Source organism: Suncus etruscus, chromosome 7, assembly GCF_024139225.1.
Source record: "Suncus etruscus isolate mSunEtr1 chromosome 7, mSunEtr1.pri.cur, whole genome shotgun sequence".
Lineage (NCBI taxonomy): Eukaryota > Metazoa > Chordata > Mammalia > Eulipotyphla > Soricidae > Suncus > Suncus etruscus.
The window spans coordinates 124,067,724-124,093,094 of record NC_064854.1 but is presented as its reverse complement, the minus strand read 5'-3'; the positions used below and the strand labels follow the sequence as shown (position 1 = coordinate 124,093,094).

Sequence of the window (25,371 nt, the reverse complement as noted above, 5' to 3'; positions counted from 1 at the left end):
CCCTATTTTTCTTTCTTTTATACCCCCCCCACTTCCTAATTTTCTACCATCTCACTTTCTTTCCACTATCTTCTACCCTAGGCAGTAAGACTCAAAGTATGGTAGAGCTATTACACTTTTCATAAGAACATTTAAACGAGCATCACAGGACTACTGAACTACTTGAGCTGTATATTAGTAACCCCCATGGAATCTAAGTCTCAGGCACATGGACTGCACATGGACTGCTTAAATGGGTTTTTCTGTTCTCTCTTCATTGAGTCTGTCAATAGTAGCATTTCCTGCTCTGGATCAGTTTTAGTTAGCTTTTTTTTTATTTTAAAAAACTTGTATATGTAATATCTACTTCAGAAAGGGAATAAGGCTGAGAAAGAAAGGCTTTATTTGTATTTATATAGTATGATGGTAGTAGATCACTGTATCTTTTTTTTTTTTTTTTGGTTTTTGGGCCACACCCAGTGGTGCTCAGGGGCTACTCCTGGCTGTCTGCTCAGAAATAGCTCCTGGCAGGCACGGGGGACCATATGGGACGCTGGGATTTGAACCAACCACCTTAGGTCCTGGATCGGCTGCTTGCAAGGCTATCTCTCCGGCCCCTTATTGTTTCTAAAGATGACAATTATGAATACCTTCTGTCCAGGATGTGTAACCACCCATTAAATCCTTATAAAGTGGAGTTATATTTCCTATCCTGGAATATGGTTAGAAACAGTGACTTAAATAGCCAACAGGAAAAAACAAATAGCCAACAGGATGTGGTAAAATGACATTCCACACCTGGGGAGTAAGAAGCCTTACAATTTTTTTTAAATGATTGTTTTGGGAAGAATCAATAGCATGCTCTGAGAAGCCCATGCCACAGGGAAAGGTCCTATGTAGAGACTCAGATTAACAGCTCTGCTAGAGTCCTGAGCTTTAGTAATCATCAGTGAAGAGAATCAATGAAAAGAGAACAGGAAAGTCCATTTTAAACAGTCCATGTTCAGGCCCCTCTGGCTTAAACCATGATCCAGTTTGTACAAGCATACAACTACTAAGTCACACGAATCTCATTTAGTATACTCAGCCTAACTGACTCTTTAGATAAGGGGTCTCAAACTCAATTTACCTAGGGGCCGCAGGAGGCAAAGTCGGGGTGAGGCAGGGCCGCATAAAGAATTTCACGAAAAAAAGTCCTCAAACATCATTATTAACAGTTTTAATTATTTCTTCTGAACATGAATAGAACATTGAGTGAAGATCATGAACAGTTCTTCTGAACATAGCATCTTTTGCCTATTCCTTGCTGCCAGAGACTTGACAGCGCTTCTTCTCACAAATCTGAACCACATTTGGCTTTAGAGAGGAAGCAGTTGAGACCCTCAGTATGGCTTGAAGATGATCATCATTAAGTCTAGACCTGTACTTGGACTTATTGAAGTTCAATGTGGAGAATAACTTTTCACACAAATATGTGCTCCCAAAAAGGCACATGGTGCACTTGAACATTTGGGAAAGCTCAGGGAAGCTGGGGAGCAATTCTCTCAAAAATTGCCCATGCATGTCTGCTTTTCCACTAATCTCCCTGAACTTGGCTTTGAGATCAGAGTTGCATTGCAGGTCAATGAGCTCCATTTGAAGCACAGAGGGGCATCTTGCACATCAAAGGAAAAGGGGTCTACAAAAATTTGGACAGTGGCTCTGTGCTTTTTGAAGTCTGCAAATCTGTGATCAAATTCCTTCTCTAGCTTAAAAATAGCATCAACATATTTCTCACCACTGAATGGTATGCCTGCACCCACAAGTTCCTTGCATGCTGGGAAATGGCAAAGGTTTGTCTGAGAGAGCTGGGATTTCCATAACACAAGTTTTGTGGAGAATGCTTTCACGTTGTCATAGGCAGCACTGATAAGCTGCCCCAGGCCTTGTAACATCTTGTTTAGTACATTCAGCTTATTTGTGATGTCAACAAGAAAAGCTAAGTCCATGAACCATTTGTGATCACTTAACTCAGAAACAGCATTCCCATCCTTCTCTCAACTCAAAAAATCTTTTCAGGACATTTCCCCTGCTGAGCCAACATACCTCGGTGAAATAGAGCATATCTCCATGACTCCATTTCCTCTATAAAAGCATGGAACCTCCTGCTCAGGAGCTTTAAGCCCCGGGAGATCTGATTTGGTTGATGCATTTCACAACAACAGACATCACATTGTCACACGGCAGGCATTTACTGCAAAGGGCCTGATGATGGATAATGCAGTGAAGAGCAATGGCCTTCTCTACACCCTCCTCTTCAAGTTTTTTTTGAACAAGTGCCACCAGTCCATTTTTCCTCCCTGTCATCGATGGCGCTCCATAGGTTATTATTCCAACAAACCTCTTCCATGGCAAACCTGCATTCTCAATGGCATCACACAGATGCCGAAATATCTCATTAGCGGTGCTCTGGCCATACATTGAATTATTCTGAGCAGCTCCTCTGTCAATCAACACCACGGACATAAATTGTGAGCTGCGCAGTGTCTGTTATATCTGTGCCCTTGTCAAGAGCAACTGAGTATACATCAAAACATTTGGCTTTCTCACACAGTTGATGATAAAAATCGCTTGACATGTCAGAAATGTGCTCTGCTAGTGTTGGCAGAAAGGCTGATTTTGCTAAACTGACCTTTCTTTTCCAGACAGATAATACTTGCAGCCTGTACCATGCATTTTTTAACAAAATCTCCTTCTGTGAATGGTTTCTCTGTCTTAGCAATCATCTCACTAACCATGTAACTAGCTTCGACTGAAGCAACATTCTCTTTGGTTGCTTTCTTGAAGAAATCTTGTTGCCTCATTAGCCATGCTTTAAGACTGGCAACCCGCTTGGCTCTCTCATTTCCTTGATATTTTGCACATTCCTCAGCATGTTTAGTTGAATAATGGCGTTTCAAGTTGTATTCCTTGTGCACTGCAACTTTCTCTGAGCAAATAAGACATGTGGGGATTCCCCTGTGCTCAACAAAGAAATACTGCATTTCCCACTTTTCCTGAAATTGTCTGTGCTCTCATCAATCTTTCTCTTCACTGCAGGCTTTAATGAAGTCATGATGAAGGTATGACAAAATCTAATTCTGTAATAAACTTCTCTCCCTTAGGCCTCTGATAATGCAAGGGACAGCAGGCAGGAGCAAAGGAAATAATGCCTGTGCTAGGTGCAAAGTATTCGCGATTATTCACTTACTGAATATTCGCAATAAAAATTGCATTAGTAAGAAAAGAATCGCAAAAAATCGCATTAAACATTTGCATACCCCGAACGGAACTGCTCGGGGTATGCAGATGTTTAATGCAATTTTTTTCTTACTAATGCGATTTTTATTGCGATTATTCGGTAAGCAAATAATCGCGAATACTGCGATATTTAAAGTATGGCCATGGGCCACAAAATGTTGTACAGAGGGCTGCAAACAGCCCGCGGGCTGCGAGTTTGAGACCCCTGCTTTAGATGATTCCAGTTCTAGGTGGCAACTGAGTGCAAGTTCCTGAGACACTGCAACTAACTGTACCTGCTAAACCTATATAACTTTGAGATGAAAATAAACTGTGTCAAGCCACTAAATTTTGGGAGCTGGTTTCTTATGCAGCAATTGATAACCACACTATTTGAAATAACAAGGGACTAGTACCAAAGATAAAGCATGTTTTTTGTTGGTTTTTGGAACATACCTGGTGCTAAGGGGTTAATAGGCACTCAAGAATCACTCCTGGCAGGCTCAGAGGACCATAGAAGATGCTGGGGATTGAACCTGGGCTAGCTGCATGCAAGGCAAGTATCCTTTCTACTGTACTATCTGTCTGGCCCAAGAGAAAGTAGAAGGCATCATGAATGGTGAGATCAGATGGCTTGTGGGAAAGATAAGGTACAAACAGCTAGCTTTTGTGGTTCCTGACTTTGTGGTTATTTTCCCCATCATTTAGGACCAGGCAGAAACTAGAAACAGTGTCTGGGAAATGAAGAGTGGGCTTGAGTTATAATACCCATCTTTTGTTGTCTTTATATATGCATTTTTATTTATTTTTATAATTTATTGTTTAAATGTTGGGATTAGAACAGGCTTATTATCCTAGATAGGACCCAATGAAAATCTTCCTCATATTTTTCAATGACAACAATTAGTTGTGATGTAGTTTTAAAATCAACCAGCGGTTCAGAGATCTGTCTCCAGCAAGAATACCCAGCTAAAGACTTGATATGGCTGTGCATATCTTACAGAGTTTAAGTTAAAAAAATAAATAAATAAATAAATATGGGGCAGGCGAGGTGGCGCTAGAGGTAAGGTGTCTGCCTTGCAAGCACTAGCCAAGGAAAGATCATGACCAAGGTTCGATCCCCTGGCGTCTCATATGGTCCCCCAGCCAGCGGCAATTTCTGAGCTAACCCCTGAGCATCAAATGGATGTGGCCCGAAAAACAAAAAAGAAAAAAAAAAAACAATATACAGTAGAGTATATTACAAAGTATCTTCCCTACAGCTCTATTCAAGATCATTTTCCTGGGGTATAAACTATAGTGGGTAGGGTGTTTGCCTTGTGTGCTGCAGACCAGGGTTCCATTATGCTAGGGTTCCCTGGCATTCCATATGACTCCCTGAGCATTTCCAGGAATAATTCCTGAGAAATTCCAGGAGTTATGCTGAGCATTGCCAGGTATAGTTTTTATTTATTTATTTATTTATTTATTTATTTATTTATTTATTTATTTATTTATTTATTTATTTTGGTTTTGGGGTCACACCTGGCAGCGCTCTGGGGCTACTCCTTGCTCTACACTCAGAAATTGCTCCTGTCAGGCTCTGGGTACCATATGGGATGCTGGGATTCGAACCACTGTCCTTTTGCATGCAAGACAAATGCCCTACCTCCATGCTATCTCTCCAGCCCCAGGTATAGTTTCAAAACAAAATAATATCTTTTGCCTTATAATACTGCACATGTTAATCCCTGCTTATATGGATAACTTTTCAGTTTCCTTTTTGTTTATTCCCAAATTTAACGTTCAGAGTACTTTTTTTGGGGGCTGGGGAAGGAAGACTAGAGTCATATCAGATGGTGCTTAGGAGCTATTACTACCTATGTTCTCATGAGTGACCCCTGGACCATATATAGTGCTATGGATGAAATCTTGATAGGATGCGTGCAAGGCAAGCACCTCAACCCCTGTACTTTCTCTTTCTGGTCCTCAATATGCTTGCTTTATAACATAAGTTCCAGTGCCTTCTTTACGTCTGTAGTCTTCACATAACTACCTATATTCAACCTCTTTCTAATTGGTGATAAATTATCTTCTTTTTTTATATTTTATTTAAACACCTTGATTACATACATGATTGTGTTTGGGTTTCAGTCATGTAAAGAACACCACCATCACCAGTGCAACATTCCCATCACCAATGTTCCAAATCTCCCTCCTCCCCACCCAACCCCCGCCTGTACTCTAGACAGGCTTTCTATTTCCCTCATACATTCTCATTAAATTATCTTCTTTTAGCCATAGAAATGCTGCCTTTTTTTGAAGTGGGGCCACTAGTGAAGTTCAGGAGTTATTTCCTGGCTCTGTGCTCAGGAATCATTTCAGGCAGGCTCAGGGAACCATATGGGATGCTGGGGATCAAACTCAGGTTTGCTATGTGCAAGAAAAGAACCCTATCCTCTGTACTATTGCCCTGAACCTGAAATGCTTTCTTTCAAATGCCATCTCTCCATTTTTTTAATGTCAAGTCCATGTTAGGAAGGCAACCACAGTGAGTGGAATGTGTAACAGAATATGGGATAGTGAGTATAACAATTACTGCACTTTGATTTCAGCTTGACCATGAATTGGTTTGATGGACTTAAGCTTCTCTCTTCTTTTTCCCAGAGGAAATGAGGTGTTGGTTTGGGTGCTTCAAGTGAAAGTCTGTGGCTGTGTCTCTTACAGAATTATCATTATGCTGCCATTTGGCAAGGCTTTTTCTAGTTGGTCACCACATCTCCCCACTTTGCCTTTTTTCTCTCTATAATACTATCTGTAGGTTGGTGCCCTATCCACCATACTATTTCTCAAGCCCTAGCTGTTACTGTTTTAGAGTAGTACTTTTTTTTTTCTTTTTTAGTTTTTCGGGCCACACCCATTTGATGCTCAGGGGTTACTCCTGGCTAAGAACTCAGAAACTGCCCCTGGCTTAGGGGGACCATATGGGACGCCGGGGGGATCGAACTGCCGTCCTTCCTTGGCTAGCGCTTGCAAGGCAGACACTTTACCTCTAGCGCCACCAGGTCGGTCCCAGAGTGGTACTTTTCAAGGTTAATTTTAGCCTTCAGATTTTTATGTTTCACTCATGTTTAATTTAATTCCTCAAGACAAGACCGCTCTTAAAACATTTCAATGGAAGAAAGAGAGGGAGTACAGAGATAGGAGAAAAGCGAGGAAAAAGCAGTGGAGAAAGGAAGAGAGAAAAGAAGACTATCTATCTTAGAAATCCTTGACTCCCTAGTGCTAAAAGCATTCTCTCTGTCACAGAATTACTTTTAAAGACAGCCACAGAAAGACAAATGGGACTCAAGGGGGCCTTTTACACTCCCTTCCACAAGAGCACTTTGCCATCCTTACCTCGGGCACTGGAAGGAGCAGAGGTAATCATCTGGGATGGCGCTGAGTGAGTGGAACTCAGGCTGGAGGAAGAAGGACTTGCCTGGGACGAGGACAGAACAGAGACGTTGGTGACTGAGCCCTGGTACCTGGGGTTGGGATACGTGAGCTGCAAAGGAAGAAAAGTCAGCAGGATAGAGGTCTCACGCCAGGATTCTACAACTGGCCTAGTTGGCATTATGTTCTGAGATTCCTGGAACTGGTTTCTGATGCTAAGTTCTGGGACCTGGTGGAATTAAGACTGGATCTAGCGTTCAAGATTGCCCACACCACCCAAGGAACAAGGCTGTTGATTTGGACCTAGTGACAGTGACCCTGAAGGAAGCAGGACTTAGCTAGCCAGTGGGGAATCCATATGGGAGGGCAGTTTGACAGAAGAGCTTTCCCATAGGAGCTTGAAGAGAAACTCAGACAGAAACTGGGTTTTCTTCTTGGGTAATTAGGTCTGAGAACTGTGACATGGGCTAGTGTGGAAGGAAGACAGTTTCTCCTGTGCTGGTTATTCTGAAATCAGGGTTGCCAACCTGCAGGTCAAACCAGCTAGCAGAGAGTTAAGTCCTTAAGATATGGTGCCCTGGCCACTCCTTTTGGTACCTGCATGTGGTGGTACAGGTCCTCGGAAGGCTCGCCCATGGAGCTGTCACCCAACATTACCACGTTTCCTGCTTCACTAGATGCGTGTGAGGAGAGAGAAGACGATGAATGGCGGCCTGCGCCCATCAAGTTCATGGGGCTGCAAACAAGTGTGGGAAAATAGGGAGGAGTCAGGTGAAGAACTGACTGGGAGTGGTGTCCAAGTTATTCTCAGTCTTAGCTATCACAGGTTTGAAGAGTTCCACAGGTAATGCCAGAATTGTTTGAGGCCTGTAGCACTCCCGGAACCCACTTGCTGCTTAGGGACCCCGATCTGGGAGGGCTAGTGATAAGGCCAGAAATAACCTCTGCCTGGAGGTAAATAAATGGCTATAGCCACACAGTCTGATTAAATAAGAAATTTCTCAATTAAAAGGAATGGGACAGACCAAATCAGGCCAAGGATCTCAGGATCATTTAATGTGAGTCTGGTTCCAGTTCCGTTGAGATCTAGTCTTAGGTCAGGGGTGTCTTGAGAATCAAAATAGCTGGCTATAAACAATCTTTTGGCTTCCTCCCACAACTTTGGCCAGAGGCTCACCAACAGCTTACCTCTACTTCTACCTCTTTCTCCCTCCCTTCTCACTTACTGAGTGTCTACTCTGTGCCGATTTGCTGTTCACATTTTTTTTTTTTTGGTTTTTGGGCCACACCCGGTAACGCTCAGGGGTAACTCCTGGCTATGTGCTCAGAAGTTGCTCCTGGCTTGGGGGACCATATGGGACACCGGGGGATCGAACCGCGGTCCATCCAAGGCTAGCGCAGGCAAGGCAGGCACCTTACCTTTAGCGCCACCGCCTGGCCCCACTTGCTGTTCACATTTAAAAAAACAAATCCAGTGAGCGTCACCTCTCAGATGCTCCATCGACAGCCTGGCCTGCTTGCTTTAGTTTTATGTGTCTTTAGTTGGGTCTAGGCAGACCAGGTCTCCTAAATTCAGAGCAATCACACCAGCATCACAATGCTGGTTTTTTTTTTTTTTTTTTTTGGTTTTTCTGGCCATACCCATTTGATGCTCAGGGGTTAGCTGAGTTTAGCTCCTGGCTAAATGCTCAGAAATTGCCCCTGGCTTGGGGGGACCATATGGGACACCGGGGGATCGAACTGCGATCCTTCCTTGGCTAGCACTTGCAAGGCAGACACCTTACCTCTAGTGCCACCTCACCAGCTCCCACAATACTGTTTTCTTAAAACAGACTGCTTATTCTTATTCCTCTTGGGATAAAGTCCAGAAAGGCCTGAATAAACAATGCCTATTTAGACTTAGTCCTTGCCTCTTTCATGTTCTGGTACCCTGAATCCCAACAACTTTACCTGTAGCTCTGACTAGACTGACTCATTCACATTCTGAGACATCTACAAATGTCAATAACATACTTTGCTTTGTTGCTGCCTGTTATCAGTCACTCTCCTAATTTTAATGCTTTCTGGCTATTAAAACTTCTTAATATTTTTCCCCCTTCTTCTAGTGTTCCCATATATCATCTTCAGTGGCCCAGGATAGTGACTGACTGGGTACAGAGTATAAACCCTAGAGTAGGGCTGTGTTATTTTAAATATTAAGTATTTTCTGTGCACATGGGTAAGAACATGTAGATGAGTATACACAGAACTCATTAGGACACCCTTGCTCTGACCTTTGACATTCAGACTTACCTCTGAATGGAGGAGAGCACCCCGCAGCCCTATCGTCATACCTGTGCCTGTGGGTCATCTTGATGGTCTCAGGGCTCATGGGGCTATGGGACGCTAGGACATTTCCCCGTGGGGTGCTGGTGCCTGAACATGCAGGACTTAGCTTGTCCAAACCTGGAAATTCCTGTTGAGACATGATAAAGTGTCTCTGTAACAGAGAGTAAATAATAAAAGGTTTTTAAAGAGTGGGATAAGAGAGTTGGAAGAGGACCCCAAGACAGTGGTGGAGGGAAGTGGACACTGATGGAGAGTGAGGTATTGGAATATTGTATGCATAAAACTCAGTCATTGTCCATCAGGATGCCTGCGGGCTGATGGTAGAAACATAAAAGAAAAAATATTTATATACTGTTGGTTAAATATAAATTCCTAACTTCTTTCGCAAAGATCCCTTCACAAGTAAATCATCTAACAACACATGCACAAAACAAAAGCGGTGAGGCACTTCAGTAGGCTAGAATAGGTCAAATATGATCTGAGGTCACATAACAGTATTTGCTCACTTCAGAAAAAGCAGAGCAAGTTCTGAGGAGCAAGACAGGATCTGATGATCAGCTGTCAGTCAGTGAATATCTTTTTTTTTTTCAGAGATTTTTTTTCCCCATTGCTGACACCCTAATTTTGAACATACAGTCAAGGAACATTAAGAAGAAATAAAACAGAACCCATGTACAATTACTTTGTCCTTCAAGTCTTCAGACGTACATTATATTTCTTAGTGGTATGCAAAGCCATGATATTTGTGCAACTCCTTAAACATTAAAGGCATAGTATTTTTTACATTTCCATGCATATGCCTACTAGTTTATGTTAACCTCAAAAGTTTAAGTAGGTTGTTTTTTTTTTTTAAGGTTTAGAGTTAAAGGAGCAAAGTAAAAACGGTGTTAGAGTGGCAATTATTGTTTGCATAGGCCCACCAAAATATGGGTGATTGGAAAGGAAAAGCCTTGGCCTAAATACAAGGAGACCCTATCCCTAAAGTTTCCTGGCATAAGACCAGCTCTAGGCTCCGGCAAAATAGTTTGTCTAATCCAAGTCCTGGTCTGTAGTGCCAATACAGTTTTATTTTTTAAACAGTCTCTGTTGTTGGCAAAAGATCCTGGAATCTGCATATCCTACATTGAAGTCAGGCTGGTGTCGAGCGTCCTCTAGTTTCACCTCACAATTAAAGGGCAATGCAGAGAGCCCTGTCCAGTAAGCAGGACATTATTGTTGTTAAGTCTTCTCAGTGTTAAGGGAAGTCTCTTTTGAGTAGGTCGATGTCAGAGCAGCTGTAGGGTCTTCCCTGGTAGAAGATTGCTTCCAGGTGATGTTATAGACAATGTTGGATGTTTCGTAGGTGGCTTCCCTAGTTCAGGGGTGAATGGAGAATGCCCATTCAGGGTGTAAGGTCCAATTGCACTACAAGTTTTGTGTGTTCCCATCTCTATTAGATAAGAACTTATTTGTATGTATAGAATTTCACCATTTTAATGTGCTTATGCAAACAAGGAATAATGCCACGTGGCATTATTGGTACATATGGAGGCTGTAAGAACAGGTCCAATAATCTCTGTGACTTGGTTCATACAGAAGTGATAAAATGAGGGAATCTTTCACCAAATTCCTTATTGATCAGTTCACAAAGAGAAGAAAAGATAAAAAGTAGAGAAATATAAGAGAATATTTAGTAAGAGATATAGCTGTCAAAGAAAATAGATATAAAATATTCAAAGGGCATACTTGTCTGTTTTATGCTTTTGAAATAGTTGGGTGGGTGTTAAATCCAGTGCACCATGTTGGTCTGTGATTTTGGATGGTGCAATACTGAAGTTAAAAAGGGTAAATGTGGGGTAATGATGGTTCGGGGTGAGAGAGTTAAAGAGTAAAAATGAGTTTTGTAGGGGTGTGATAAAGAGCAGAATACAAAATGGACATTCTGCATACATAAAAACATATCTTTTTTTTTTGGTTTTTGGGCCACACCTGGTAACGCTCAGGAATTACTCCTGGCTATGCGCTCAGAAGTCGCTCCTGGCTTGGGGGACCATATGGGATGCCGGGGGTTCGAACCGCGGTCCGTCCTAGGCTAGTGCTGGCAAAGCAGACACCTTACCTCTAGCACCACTGCGCTGACCCCATAAAAACATATCTTAAGGATATGGAGTACTATTAATATATATTGTGCGCGCCCCCGCGCGGTTTGGACATGTAGATTAGTATGAAATTACCAGTGACTGTCTTAGTACAGCAGAGCAACTATCAGCCAACCCCAGTTAAGCTCCTCCAAGTGTAAAAAAGGCCTTTTGGCACAACAGAGGTCTGCTGAAACGCATGCTGGCAGAGACTCCTTCCTGAGCGGGAAGGCCGGAAGTTCAAAGCCCGCACCCTAAGCCTCCCTCTGGAGCCAGCTTGGGAGTGGGGGAAGCCTAGTGTACCCCATAAGCTCCTCCAAGGGACCCACCTTGCTGGCTTGCCAGGCATGTGGCCCAGGGGAAGAGTGAATGGCTTTTACATAAGGATTGGGGTTGGGTTTTCATAGGATTGCTAAGTGGCACAGCTCTTTTTGACCTGGGTTAAATTGTCTACGACAGTCCATGGGAGGACAGGACATAAAATCAAGACCCAGATAATTGAAAATCAGCATATTATTATTTTAGCATAATTAAATTCTTGTTAAATGCTAAATAGGCATTAGAACATAGATATAGAATAGCAGGGAGATTGCTTGCCTTGCATGATCTGGGGTAGATCCCCGGTATCCCATAAAGGGACCCAAGTACTGCTGGAAATAATTCCTGAGTGTAGAGCCAGGAGTAACCCCTGAGTATAGAGAGATGTGGACCCTCCCAAAACAAATATACAAAAACTCTTAAATAGACACCTTTGCAGAAACTTTTGGTCCAAATCTTTTGGGAGACTGCTTTGTGTTCCTAGTTGTGACTCTGGGCAAAGAAAAAGTGCTAAGATTTCCTCAAGCCTTAAGTCCAGAGGGGGAATTTTCCGAGCTTGGTCTGAAGAAGCAGCAAGGTTTTCACACCCTTTTTCCAAAGCATATGGTAAGTGGAAATATACTTCAGCTACTGCAGAAGACAACTGCCTGCATGCATCTTGTGGGGTATGGGTGAGTGTCCTGTACTTTTAATGCACTGCTCTGAAAGTTTGATTGGCAGAATGACCTGTCCAGCCTCTTCTACTGCCAGCTGCTAGCCTACTAGAGTCCCCTGTTGTAAAGGGGACTTTGTATACAGCAGAGACTAGGCAAGTTGTTGATGGTGGAATGGGAGATGATAAAACACCAATCAGATTTGTGATACTATTTAAGTTGTTTACCAACTGGACATATATAGTGTGGATGGTATAAACATTAAAACTGAAGATACTCTGCATATTTTACTTTGAAATACCATAGGGTCAATATTCATGATAAAAGAAATGTCAGGTACTAAAATATTTCCTTTCAAAATACCCTCAAATTATGCATTTCCACAAAATATGATCTCAGGCTAGTTTTATTTATTTATTTTTTTAAACCACACCTGACAGTGGGTCAAAGATGACTCCTTACTCTGTGCTCAGAGATCACTCTTGGTGATCCTCAGGGAGTCATATGTAGTACCAAGGATCAAACCTAGGTTGGCTGCACTCAAAGAAAGCACCTTTACCGGATGTACAGTCCCTCTGGCCCCTGCTAGTTTTTTTTTTTTTTTTGTCTTGGTTTACAAATTTCATGCTGCCCATATTTCTACAGCAAAGGGACTAAGAGATCTGGAAAGAGATTGAGATGACTAGAATTTCCACAATTCAAAATCCAGGCAAGTAATCCAAACAGATCCAAGCTTCTCAGGACCTCTATGGTCATCCCTGAAAGGAAACATTTATTTTTCAGTTTTTGTTTATGATATGCCGTCATTATCTGGCGGCACTCAGAAGTTACTCCTGCCAGGCTCAGGGGACCAGATGGGATGCCAGAAATCAAACTCAGGTGTGCTATCATTTTGCTTCCCCTGAAAGGGAACTTTGTCTAACAGTGAACAGCTCAAGTTCCCTTGCTTCTTTCCAGTTCTACTCAAAAATCCTGGACAATGAGAAGAAAGCAGCAAGTAATGGTGCTTTCACTCCTTGTGATCTGGAAGAAAGTTTACATAGGAAGGATTCCTTAGAAAATACTTGGGAGTCAATTCATGGTAGAAAATGGGGCAAAAATATGTGATCAGATCACCTAAATCCTATTCTTTTTTTATTTTTATTTTTGGTTTTTGGGTCACACTCGGCAGCACTCAAGGGTTCCTTCTGGCTCTATGCTCAGAAATTGCCCCTGGCAGGCACAGGGGACCATCTGGAATGCCGGGATTAGAACCACCGTCCTGGGGCCGGAGAGATAGCATGGAGGTAAGGCGTTTGCCTTTCATGCAGGAGGTCATCGGTTCGAATCCCGGCGCCCCATATGGTCCCCTGTGCCTGCCAGGAGCAATTTCTGAGCCTGGAGCCAGGAATAACCCCTGAGCACTGCCAGGTGTGACCCAAAAACCAAAAAAAAAAAAAAAGAACCACCGTCCTTTTGCATGAAAGGCAAACGCCTTACCTCCATGCTATCTCTCCGACCCCCTAAATCCTATTCTTATCAGTCAGCATTTTCTATAAGACTCTCAAAGGGAAATCTGTCCCAGACACAAGTCCCAAATCTGCTTGTGTGTTACAAATATTACATGGTGGTATGGGAGCTAAGCTAAAGTCATCAAGACCTTCTGTGGCCTGGACTAGACCTTGACCATGACTGACCTGTCTAAGATCAGTACTTAAGTAAACTTCTGTCTACCTAGATGTGATCCTGGTTCCTATGATGTTAGAGGAAGTTGCAAAGGAGAGGGAGAAAAGAAGGGGAGTTAAAAGGTCAAGAGTGGGCCTGGAGATGTGGCTCAGTAGGAGAGAATATGTTTTGCATGTATGAGGCTTTCAGTACCCCCCACGCCCCCAATTCCCTTCTCAAGTAAAGGAGAAAAGGGAAAAGATGAGGAAAAGCAGGAAGGAATGAGAGAGCAGGGAAGGATAAGATTACATCTGATCTCTATAAGTTCTAGGGATGACAGATCTCTCTAATGAGATTCCAACACACGGGAGTAATACATTTTAGCCCATTTCCTCCTCATCTGAAAAACCTCTATTCACTATTACAGGGCCTCAAAAAATAGTTTTTGTCTGTGACTCTGACTTGTTCTTTTGTTTGTTTGTTTTGACCACACCCAGGGTACTCAGGGGCTACTCCTGCTTCTGCACTCTAGAATCACTCTGGAATGCTCAGGGGACCAGATAGGTTTCAGGGGTCAAATCCAAGTTGGCCTTGTGCAAGGGAAGGGCCCTACCTGTTGTGTTACCTCTCTGGCCCCAGAAGATGACTCATTCTTAAAACAGGATCAGAGAACCCTGGGCATTTTTTTCTTAGACAAAGCATTTACTTTTGCCTTGTACTTCTCTATGGGAGAGACAGCTTTAGAAATATTTTAGGGATAGGAGGGCAGGGTCCACCCAGGTTCAATCCCTGGTCCTCAGGGCCTTCCTGGAGTGATTCCAGAGTGCAGATCCAGGAAAAACCTCAGAAAAACACCACAGGGTATGGCCCCCGAACAAACAAGTCAAGAACATGTTTCCTAACAGCACTGTTTGAGGATTGTGCCTTCTGTCCAGGAATGCCCACTTCTGGGAATCAAAGGAACTAAAAGCAAATCTCCCTGCCATGCAGGATCCACTTGGTATAGCAGGAGATCTGATACCACAGAGGGTGGCTTAACCAGGCAAGGATGCAAGCACAGCATCTGTGTAGCAATGGAAAGAACCACATACCCTCTGTACTGAGCTGCCATCTGAGACCATGAGGCTGCCTGCAGTCCCCATCTTGGTCCAAGGGCACTGTATCAAGGCATTTTTGGAAGTGAGATATAAAAAAATAAGTGAATGAGAGGCCGGAGAGATAGCATGGAGGCAGGGCATTTGCCTCGAATGCTGAAGGATGGTGGTTCGAATCCTGGCATCCCATATGATCCCCCAAGCCTGCCAGGAGCAATTTCTGAGCAAAGAGCCAGGAGTGACCCCTGAGCGCTGCTGGGTGTGACCCAAAAACCAAAAAAAAAAAAAAAAGAAATAAGTGAATGAATGACTCAGCTGATAGAAGAGTAATAATTATGAGTGACCATATGAGTTATGAGAGTAAAACTGGGTCAATGGGAGGAGAGGATAAATATTTAGAATGTGTCCCTGGAACTGTATGCTTTATCTTCAGAGGGCTTTTGAATGCATGGACAAAGAATTCTCACTGCAAGAAAAACTATACCAATCAAAAGTCACAACAGCATATAGTGGATGAATGTTTGTTTGTTTTTTGGGCCACACCCGGTGATGCTCAGGGGCTATTCCTGGCCATGTGTCCAGAATTCATGCTTGGCTTGGGGGATCACATGAGATCCTGGGGGATCGAATGGCAATCTGTCCTAGGTCAGCGCATGCAAGGCAAATGCCCTACCACTTGCGCCACCACTCAGTCCCCATTTTTATATTTTTTTAAGACTTTCTTTGTAGGGGCCTGAGAGGTGGCGCTAGAGGTGCATGTATTTCAGACCTGTGAGTTAACTTCCTGGACTGGGACAGTTTTTATTTCACATTTTTATTCCCTTGTCCATATTTCTTTCTTTCTTTTTTTTTTTTTGGTTTTTGGGCCACACCCGGTAACGCTCAGGGGTTACTCCTGGCTATGTGCTCAGAAGTTGCTCCTGGCTTGGGGGACCATATGGGACACCGGGGGATCGAACCGCGGTCCATCCAAGGCTAGCGCAGGCAAGGCAGGCACCTTACCTTTAGCGCCACTGCCCGGCCCCCCCTTGTCCATATTTCTACCCTCACTTTTCTTTGGCTTGCTGAACAAATTTGGATGAAGTGATAGCTCAGAAACAAGGGCAGGGTAAGGGTTAGCTTACATGATAAAGACTGGCCCGCATCATCTGGAACTGATCAATCAACTTCTTATGTAGAGGTCGCATTTCTGGGTGCACAAATTTCTCATGTACTGCCAGCCCAACTCCAAGAACATGAACCTATGAAATTAACATATAAGGCTACTCTGTAAGCCAGGAAGCAACCATGGAGAACTGTAGTTGTCTGTAGTGCAGAGCCAGGAAGCCCTATAAAACATACCTGTTCCTGCATTAGTTCCTTGAGCTGGGTGATCTTCTCAGCATCTCCTGGGTGCCTGGTAATGTAATCTTTATCAAAGAAGGCCTGTGGAAGGAAAGTCCAAGTCAGGAAGATTCTTCTCTGCTGAATCCTTAAGGTGATGCCAGAAAGATAATCAAGCTACCTTTCATGGGACACCACAAAAATGGCTATAGTTTGGCTTGTTTAAATCATGTGCAATTTCACATGTTTTTTGCATTTATATAAAAGGACTGGAAGTTGTCAAGCCATCTAAGCCTGGATGCTGATCTCAGACCCATGTGGAGCTTGATGGCTTGCATTGGGCAAGCAGGACTAGTGGTCACAGTAGGTGAGGAAGGGGCAAGCCTCTTACTATACATTCATTTTTCATGAAGGCTGAACATGAGAGCTCCTTTTAAGGGCCATTTATCATCTTCCGTAATCAGATGAATTACTCATCCATTAGCATTTAGAGCTCTCTAGGAGTGACCCCTGAGCTCAGAGCCAGGAGTAAGCCCTGAACATTGCCAGGTTGGCCCCCAAACAAAAAACTTATCCAGGGCGAACCTCAGCTGAAACACAATCAGGAGATAGCTAATTTGAATTCTTGAGGAGATGCATCTCAAGACTGGCTTTCTATGTGGGTTTGGACGAGAGCCCCAGCTTACCTCTTGGTAGCGTGCAATGCCTCCATTGACTGCAGCATCAATAACACCATTTAAGCACATGCTGAGCAGATTGATGTTGCCGTGCACTTGTTTGTGTTGGTACTGGCTGATCAGGGCCCGCAACTCTTGGTTTTTGTTCTCAACCACTTGGATGGCATTCTCCAGAGGACTCACCTCCACCTAAGGGGTCACAGTGTCATCACAGGTACAGTGACAATCCCTCCAGAGCCACAGTTCTGAGGTCAGGATTCTAAGGCCTGTGATGCCTGTTCTCCCATCCTTATTCCAATAGACTAAAGACTCCCTGGGCTCTTTTTGATGTACTTTTTGATTTTTAGATACTTAGAAGCACAGCCAAGAGTGAAGAATACCACTTCTCAAGTCAGAGACCACTGGTTTCATAAATCTCAGAGGAGAGTTTTCTCATTTGTAAATGAGGAGACTGAAAATACCCACTGCCCAAGGGAACTGAGAAGATTAAAAATGAGAGAGGTGTACAAATCTGTGATACAGAGTTGGCTTGGGTAGCCTCGGCAAGGCAGGTAGCGGAAACTCTTCAGTCTCTAAGACCCAACGCCAGTACTAGGGAGTAGCTGTGAAGATCAGTCCATATAAAACGTGTCTCACCAGTTCCCTCCTCTCCACTTCAAACCACCGAGAAATGCCAGGCAAGCTGTGAGTCAAGATCAGCGTGGTGCGCTCAATCCACAGGCTCTGCAGAGGGAACAGGCAGGTACAGGTGGTTAGGCAATATTTTGCCACATCCCACCTGCCCGAAGGATGAAAAAGAGACAAGTTCTTGAAAAAGTGGGTATGTCTTGACTATCACATGGACCAATTTCTAAGATTTGTTCACCTTAAATTCGTTCTCCTTGTCCTTGGGACCTTTGTGGAAAGGTCTGTCATACCGGAACCTCCTCACATTGTTGACTCGGTAGAAGCTCTTGACACGATCTGGGACTCTATCCATCTGTAGGACATCTACATAATCTGGAATGGGTGTCACTGCATAAATCTGCAAGTCTGGGCAAGAAGTAAAGGGAAAACTCATCCGTGTCAGAGATGGATTTGAGTGTCTGACCACTGTCAGCCCTCCAAGGGCCAGAAGAGCATCACCATTCCCTGCTAGTGGTAGTGGCATCTCAAGAGGTGGAGTAGACCCAAGCACAGTTAAAGCAACCTTCCTATATGCCCCCTGTCTTATCTCTGGCAGTGGATCTCCTGAATAATCAGTCAAGCTAAGTTGTTAACAGGCAAACGCTCTCCAATGACCCTCAAGAAAGAAGGGACATGGGTTAAGAGAATGCACCCCACAAGAGGAAGGAAGTTGTGGGATTGGGTCTGTTCACTGTAGAAAAACTATATTTAACATAAAACACTTTTTAGGGGCCAGAGAGATAGCATGGAGGTAAGGCGTTTGCCTTGCATGCAAATGTATGGTGGTTCAAATCCCGGCATCCTATGTGGTTCCCCCGAGCCTGCCAGGAGCGATTTCTGAGCATAGAGCCAGGAGTAACCCCTGAGCACTGCTGGGTGTGATCCAAAAACCAAACCAAACCAAAACAAAACAAAAAAACCCACAAACAAACAAACAAAAACCCCAAAAAACGGAAAACAAAAAAAAAACTTTTTAATAGAATATTCACTGTAGTCTTTATGGGGAGATAGCTTATCTTATGAGCCCATCTGCCCTCCCTTCTCAGAAACAAGGGCCCTTTCCAAGGAAACTATATAAAGGAAATGAAGGCAGACCATTGTTTTCATTCAGACTTCCAAATATCACCAAGGCCATAAGCTCTACCCATAAGCTCTCCTTCATTCCCTCTGCCCCCTTCCTAAAGATACACATTAGTCCTGAGGAAAACTAGAGACAATAACAGAGGTGCATATAAGAATGGAGGGAATGGTGCTTGTGCTATTTTTGTGGCAAGAGTCTTAGTGGGACCCCCAAATAACCCTGAAGTGTTTTCTCTTTGCTTCAAAGTCCTCCTCACAGAACAGGTGGGGAATAAGATCTGGTAGCAATCAGTCTGAAGATAAATATCCCTTGAAGCCCTAATGAAAGGTTCCAAATGGCTGAGAGCATTCTACAACTTCCTCTGTGAGAATAAGTGCCTCTTGTTAAGTGTAGGTCAGTGGTGAGGATACACTGACTTAGGACTTAGTAACTCAGCACAAAGTCAACAAAATATGGCAGGGCGACAGCTGACTGAGTGTATCTTGAAACCTCCCAGGGCCCCAGCCCTCCTTCCCCACAGAGTGTTGAAAGATACACTGGGCGTCACACTGCAGGATGGCGTCATCAGGGTGGTTGGGGTGCTGCATGGCGACGGCTTGTGGGAACTCGCTGAGCATCCTCTGCTGGAAGGCCTCCAGCCTCTCGTAGTCATGGCCACGGCACACATATTCTTTGTTCTGCCACAAACATGAGAGTGTGCTCTATGGCTTGCCTGTGGCCTCACCTCCATTTACATGGATATCCATAGCTACATCTTAAAGATGTCCTAGGAATCCACGAGGCAGGTGAAGGTTACAAAACTTAGTTCTTGATGTAAGGGAAATGATGATCAGGAATAAAGTGGGACAGAAATAGGGAGGATTGCACTGTGATAAGCCAGCTTAAGCGTGTGGGCTCAGTAATGAGGAAACAATCTGACTTAGGACTTATGAGTGTAAATTTGTTTGTTGAGAGTACAGGAATTCCACAAAAGGCAGGTCTGATTGCTGCAAAGAATACAGAAAGCAAGGAGGATGGGATACAAGGTAGGTATTGGAGTATTGGGTGTTGGAGAAAGCCATACAAGGAAAGTTCTAAAAGGCATGCCTAGGTTAATTTGGTAAAGAGGAATAGGGAAGGGCAATCCATGTGGATAGAGAGGTAACCATAAGAATAGCCAACGTAGAAAAAAGGCTGCACAGGAGAACTGGTGGCAAGATGACCAAAGAGGTCTGCAGACATGTGCCAAAGAGTGATCACCATGGGGCTGTCAAATAATTTTTAAATGGGATATGATGTGCTCAGGTATGTACTGCTAAAGAATTGCTTTCCTCCGCTGAAAGAAAAAGTCTAAATATTGTCCAGGGTCCATTAGTATTCATTGTTGTTTACTGCATTAATAAATCCAATGTCAATAATTTCTTTGGAAAGTTGTCAGAATTATAAACGGGCATATTTCTAATAATACTATGAAAACTGTTAAAATATTTAGTTTGGGTTGGATTTAGTTTTTTTTTTTTTTATGTGAAGGCTAACTCATAACAGGGCACCCTCAGCTCTGCTGCACTGGCTATGGGAGGTAAAAGTCAATTGCTTGGAGAAATCCTTTGAGTGCCCTGGTGACATCTGTCTGCCTGCCCAGCTAGCTCATTAGATCCATATTGATAAAGTGTCAGGTATTGGCAGCCTTTCTGGCATGTCTTCAGAGGAGGGGGTTGAGAGAGCTGGTCTACAGGGTCAGCCATCTGTTTCCTGATTCAAGGATAATATGCAAGCTTGGGCAGATACCAGTCTTTTCTGTCCAGTTTTAACTTTCCCTCTTTGGGAGAACATAGCTAAGACTGGGCCACATGTCCATATGTAATGAAATGGAAGGGCAGCACTAGAAGGGAAATGAAGTCTTGGAGAATCAGAGTGGTACCTTCAATAAAACAGAGCAGTAGTCAAAGAATAGAGACATTTATAAGTCCTTAGATTGATAGGCAGAATTGACAAAGAAGGTAATAGTAAAGAACTGGCCTCTTCATTTCACAAATATGCAATTTTCACAATACATTCACAATATACAATATTCACAATATCGTCACTAACATACAATCTTCACAATATACTCACAAATATATGATCTTCACTACTGTGTGTCCATGAGTCAAATAAAAAACAAAACAAAACAGAATTTCCCTCAAGAAGGAAAGAATGGAGATTTTCCTTTCTGTGCAGATGAGTAGAAAATTACATTTGTAAAGCAATGTCAGCAGATGGTTCAGAGAAGCCAAGCTGGCAGAGCTACAGAAATAGATGGCCTTTGTTTTCAAAGAGGGGTAGTAGCTGGCCTTTTGGGGGGAGAACCAGCAGGAGGAAGGTACACAGTGCTGACCTTGAAACTGGTTGTCAGTTTCAAATTTGTTTGGTCAGAGTCCAGATATTTCACACAAAACATCTTACTGCCACCGCTTTGCACTGTCCTTGCCACTCATCGACAAACAACTACATATATTGGGACTTACTTTGTTGCTATAGATAGAGTGAACAGCATACGGTTAAGCCAGACAGATTTGTCTGTGTGAACTATAACACATAGGGATTTAATCTCTTATGGAGACGGGATGACTGATGGGTGACATTTCGTAACAGCCTTTGTTCTTCCGCCACTGGCATTTTCAAAACTATGAACATTCAGTCAGTCATTTGAAATCACTAATTATCTTGATGTTACAAATATATATTTTGTGTCAGATCCTATTTGTCAGACAGTTCTGAAATCCCTGAGATATGGTTATGTCTTGTTACATGAGTCTGAGGATGTGAAGTTCAGATCACATCATGATGGACAGCTCCTGTTTGTCATGGAAAGAGACTGGACAGGGGAGCAGATATCTGATTTTTACAATATTCAAAACTGCCATTTTGGAATAAAATCTATCTATAAAATACAATTGTGGGACATAACAAGAAGAATAAAATAATAATAATAATATGGATTAATTTACAAAGACAATAAGAACAAAAGAAATTACAGAGTCAGAATCATTAATTTTTCAAAGAATATTGCAAAGATACTTTGGTTTTTCTGTCATTCTTCCCTCCCTCCCCTCCCTCTTTCCTTCCTTCCTAGAATCCCTTCTGGTGGGATGGATAGTACCATATGATATACAGGGATTAACACAGGTCAGTTATATGAAAGGCAAGTGCCCTACCAACTGTACTATCTTCTGGCATCTTCCTCTCTTTTTAACTGTCAGCTCTCTCTAATTCTTCTACAGTTCTTCTGTTTCTGCTCACCTTTAAAATGTTTTTTAAAATTTTTGATCTACTCCTGGTGGTGCTCAGGGTTTACTCCTTTTTGGCTCTGTGCTCAGTAATCACTTTTGGTGGGCTCAAGGGACCAAAGGGATGCCAGAGATTGAACCTAGATTGGGCATGTACAAGGCAAACATTCTACCCACTGTGCTATCTTTCCAGTCACATATGTCTCCATTTCTATTGTATGATTTATGTTTATCTAATAGGGACATTAAATATGCCACTTATGGGCCTGGAGAGATAGCACAGCAGTGTTTGCCTTGCAAGCAGCCAATCCAGGACCAAAGGTGATTGGTTCGAATCCTGGTGTCCCATATGGACCTCCTTCCTTCCAGGAGCTATTTCTGAGCAGACAGCCAGGAGTAACCCCTGAGCATCGCCGGGTGTGGCCCAAAAACCAAAAAAAAAAAAAGTAAAATATGCCACTTATGAAATGTTTGGGCTGGACTGTCCCTAGAGCGTGAAGGAGGACCATTCTTTTAAGAACTACTACTAGAAACATTCCTGAAGAGCAGAATAAAGAATCTTCCTGGGGACCATAATTAGAAACAGGGTAACTGCTGTCCCTGTCAGTATTACCAGTTCCTACAAAAATGATTTTCTTTTATCCAGAGGTAATTGCTACCCATGAAATGGGAAAGTTGACCTGCTCTATATCTGAAGTGTAGTTGACCTGAACTCTATTGCTGGCAGACACTCTAAGGAGTCATTATATGGAACTGACCTCTCTGTGATACCAAATTCATTATTGCCTACTAGCTAAAGCAGTTTCTCCAACAAGATGGGTCCTCAGACATATCAAAGGAATCCTATGAACTTTTCTAGCTTATCACTGACACATTGAACTCTAAACATTTGTAATATATTGGAACCAGGGCTAATTAGAACTAGTCCTAGTTCCTTATTTCTAAACTGCAGTTTCATAGCTTCATTTAGGTCATTTAAGAACAAGATTTTCTTTTTTTTTTTTTTTTTTTTTTTTTTTTGGTTTTTGGGCCACACCCTGTGACGCTCAGGGGTTACTCCTGGCTATGCGCTCAGAAGTTGCTCCTGGCTTCTTGGGGGATCATATGGGATGCCGGGGGATCGAACCGCGGTCCGTCCTAGGCTAGCACAGGCAAGGCAGGCACCTTACCTCCAGCGCCACCGCCCGGCCCAGAACAAGATTTTCTATGGGCAATCTTCTACATGCCCAAGCTTAATGCCTTCTAAAATTTTACTCTGGGTTATGTTGAAAAATTAAAAATACTGTAGGGCCTGGAGAGATAGCACAGTGGTGTTTGCCTTGCAAGCAGCCGATCCAGGACCTAAGGTGGTTGATTCGAATCCCGGTGTCCCATATGGTCCCGGTGCCTGCCAGGAGCTATTTCTGAGCAGATAGCCAGGAGTAACCCCCGAGCACCACCGGGTGAGGCTCAAAAGCCAAAAACCAAAAAAAAAAAAAAAAAGAATACTGTAACTGTTTAAGTGGGATCAGTAGGTTCAGTCCTTCCTCTCTGTTTATACTTATTTTCTAGGGAATGGCAGGAAAGAAATGGTTGCCTTATTTGGCAGATATTCCTAGAAGATGCTTTCCACAGTCATTTGTACTAGCACGCCCTCCTGGCTGGAGAAGCGAAGGGAGCTGGCCTCTAAGTTCTCTCATGTCAATGTTCTTCATTACTGGGCAGTCAGGGTGAAGAATCAGAAGCTTAGATGACAAGCCCAAGTGTTAATCTCCTTTTGAGGAAAGGGCTTTGATGTAGTTCTGTCTGGTTGAGATAGGACTTGAAGAGTATTCTAGGCACTAGAAGCAGAAGATAAAATATTTCTAAACTTGGGGCTGGTGAGGTGGCGCTAGAGGTAAGGTGTCTGCCTTGCAAGCGCTAGCCAAGGATCAGGACCACGGTCGATCCCCCGGCATCCCATATGGTCCCCCCAAGCCAGGGGCAATTTCTGAGCGCTTAGCCAGGAGTAACCCCTGAGCATCAAACGGGTGTGGCCCGAAAAACAAAAAAAAACAAAACAAAAAAATATTTCTAAACTTACCTATGCAAAATTTTCAGGTTTTGGTCATTTCTTGTAAGGATTTAGTTGACTTAATAATAATAAAAAATACATGCACACATTTCAGGTGGCAACAAATTAATTGAGTATGACATAGCTTAAAGAGAGTAATCAGTTCCTTTGTTCAAAGTCCAGTCTTTCAAAAACGAGCTATTCAGGGACTGGATTATAATAACAGCAGGTAAGGTGATTTTCTTGCACTTGGCTAAATTGTGCTCAGTACAAGGCACCCATATCATATGGAACCCCGAATGTGCCAGGATTTATTCCTGAGGGTAGAGCCAGGAGTAAGTCTTGAGTACTGCTTGATGTGGCCCCAAGACAATGACAATGATGATGACGACGACAACAATAACAACAAGAACAACAACAACAACAGAGGCATTCAGTAGAATAAGCAAGAAGGAGAAAAAAAGCAACAAACCAGAATGCTATAGATAAATTATATGTAAAATTGAATTTTGTGACTACCTAACTGGACTCACCCGAAGGAAAAAAGGAAACTTTCTGCCATAGAAGCCAACCCGAAAGAACTCAGGCTCCAGGCGTTGCTGCTCCATGATGTTGTCATAGTAGCTGGCTTCCATTTTCTGTGAATGAGAAAAGCAGTGGCTTTCAGGTTGACTTATTCTATTGGTATCCAAGGCAGGTTCCAAGAAAATAAATGTCTTTTGGGAAGAGAACATGACTATTTAATCTAGACAAGAAGTGAATTCCAACCATGACCAAAAGAAAGTCTTTCTCCTCTGTCATCAGGTGGTGGGTGGCACGAGGTGAGAGTAATCCCAGAGTCTAGGGCTTTCTATACTTCCAGTAACAATGATTTTTTACTTTTGTTCAGAGATTTCTGGATTTGAGTGATCTTCACTAAACAAAATGACCCTGCGCTAGTGTTGCCAGTATATGACTAACAGCAATTCCGCGTTCTGTTTCACATTAACCCAATGGCAATATTTTTGTTCATGTATCATCTGATTAAAGATGCTAATAGATTGAGATTTAACTTACTAGCACCAAAGGTTCTGGTTATTTAGATGATTTTAAACTTTAAAGGTTGGACATCCATTATATCAGGCATTACCAAGTTTTTTAAAGCTTTTTTGAATGATGGCTAACTTGGCTTCACATTCAGAAAAAGTTAGAGCTCTGAATGTAGCTCAACAGCAAAGTTGCACACTTCATACCACCCTCCAAAAATCAGAAAAACTAAATGAACTTGACTGGCAAGACAGCTAATTATAATGCTTTCAGTCAGGCCCATCTTCAGTACTTTCAAAGCTAACCAAGAAGTTGTTGCTAGATAACCACACATATTATATATGCCAAATTCCCAGTCATTGTCAGAGAACAAGGGTACAGGAAGAGGATGTAGTGAGAGTGCTTCCCTCTCTTTTTCAATGATCTCAAACAATGGTTATGATTCAGAAAACCACCAGTTAGGGTTGGGGATGTAGTCTAGTGGTAAAGCACCTATTATGCATGCAGGAGTCC

At 42.9% G+C, this 25,371-nt stretch overlaps 1 protein-coding gene across 11 annotated transcripts in view; it reads right to left on the bottom strand.

Annotated features, from left to right (window-relative positions):
• DOCK3 (dedicator of cytokinesis 3) overlaps positions 1-25,371 on the bottom strand; it is a 391,971-nt gene that overhangs the window by 13,219 nt on the left and 353,381 nt on the right. For 9 of the 11 annotated variants that reach the window (XM_049776670.1, XM_049776679.1, XM_049776672.1 and 6 more), the window contains 10 exons: positions 24,366-24,470; positions 19,088-19,229; positions 17,671-17,837; positions 17,442-17,528; positions 16,815-16,994; positions 16,147-16,230; positions 15,930-16,046; positions 8,985-9,106; positions 7,249-7,387; positions 6,616-6,763 (listed from right to left, as the gene is read on the bottom strand). In XM_049776670.1, the coding sequence (XP_049632627.1) occupies positions 6,616-6,763; positions 7,249-7,387; positions 8,985-9,106; positions 15,930-16,046; positions 16,147-16,230; positions 16,815-16,994; positions 17,442-17,528; positions 17,671-17,837; positions 19,088-19,229; positions 24,366-24,470 (1,291 nt within the window). The remainder of the gene's footprint in view (positions 1-6,615; positions 6,764-7,248; positions 7,388-8,984; positions 9,107-15,929; positions 16,047-16,146; positions 16,231-16,814; positions 16,995-17,441; positions 17,529-17,670; positions 17,838-19,087; positions 19,230-24,365; positions 24,471-25,371) is intronic. The other 2 variants (XM_049776676.1, XM_049776678.1) reach the window with 1 other exon arrangement.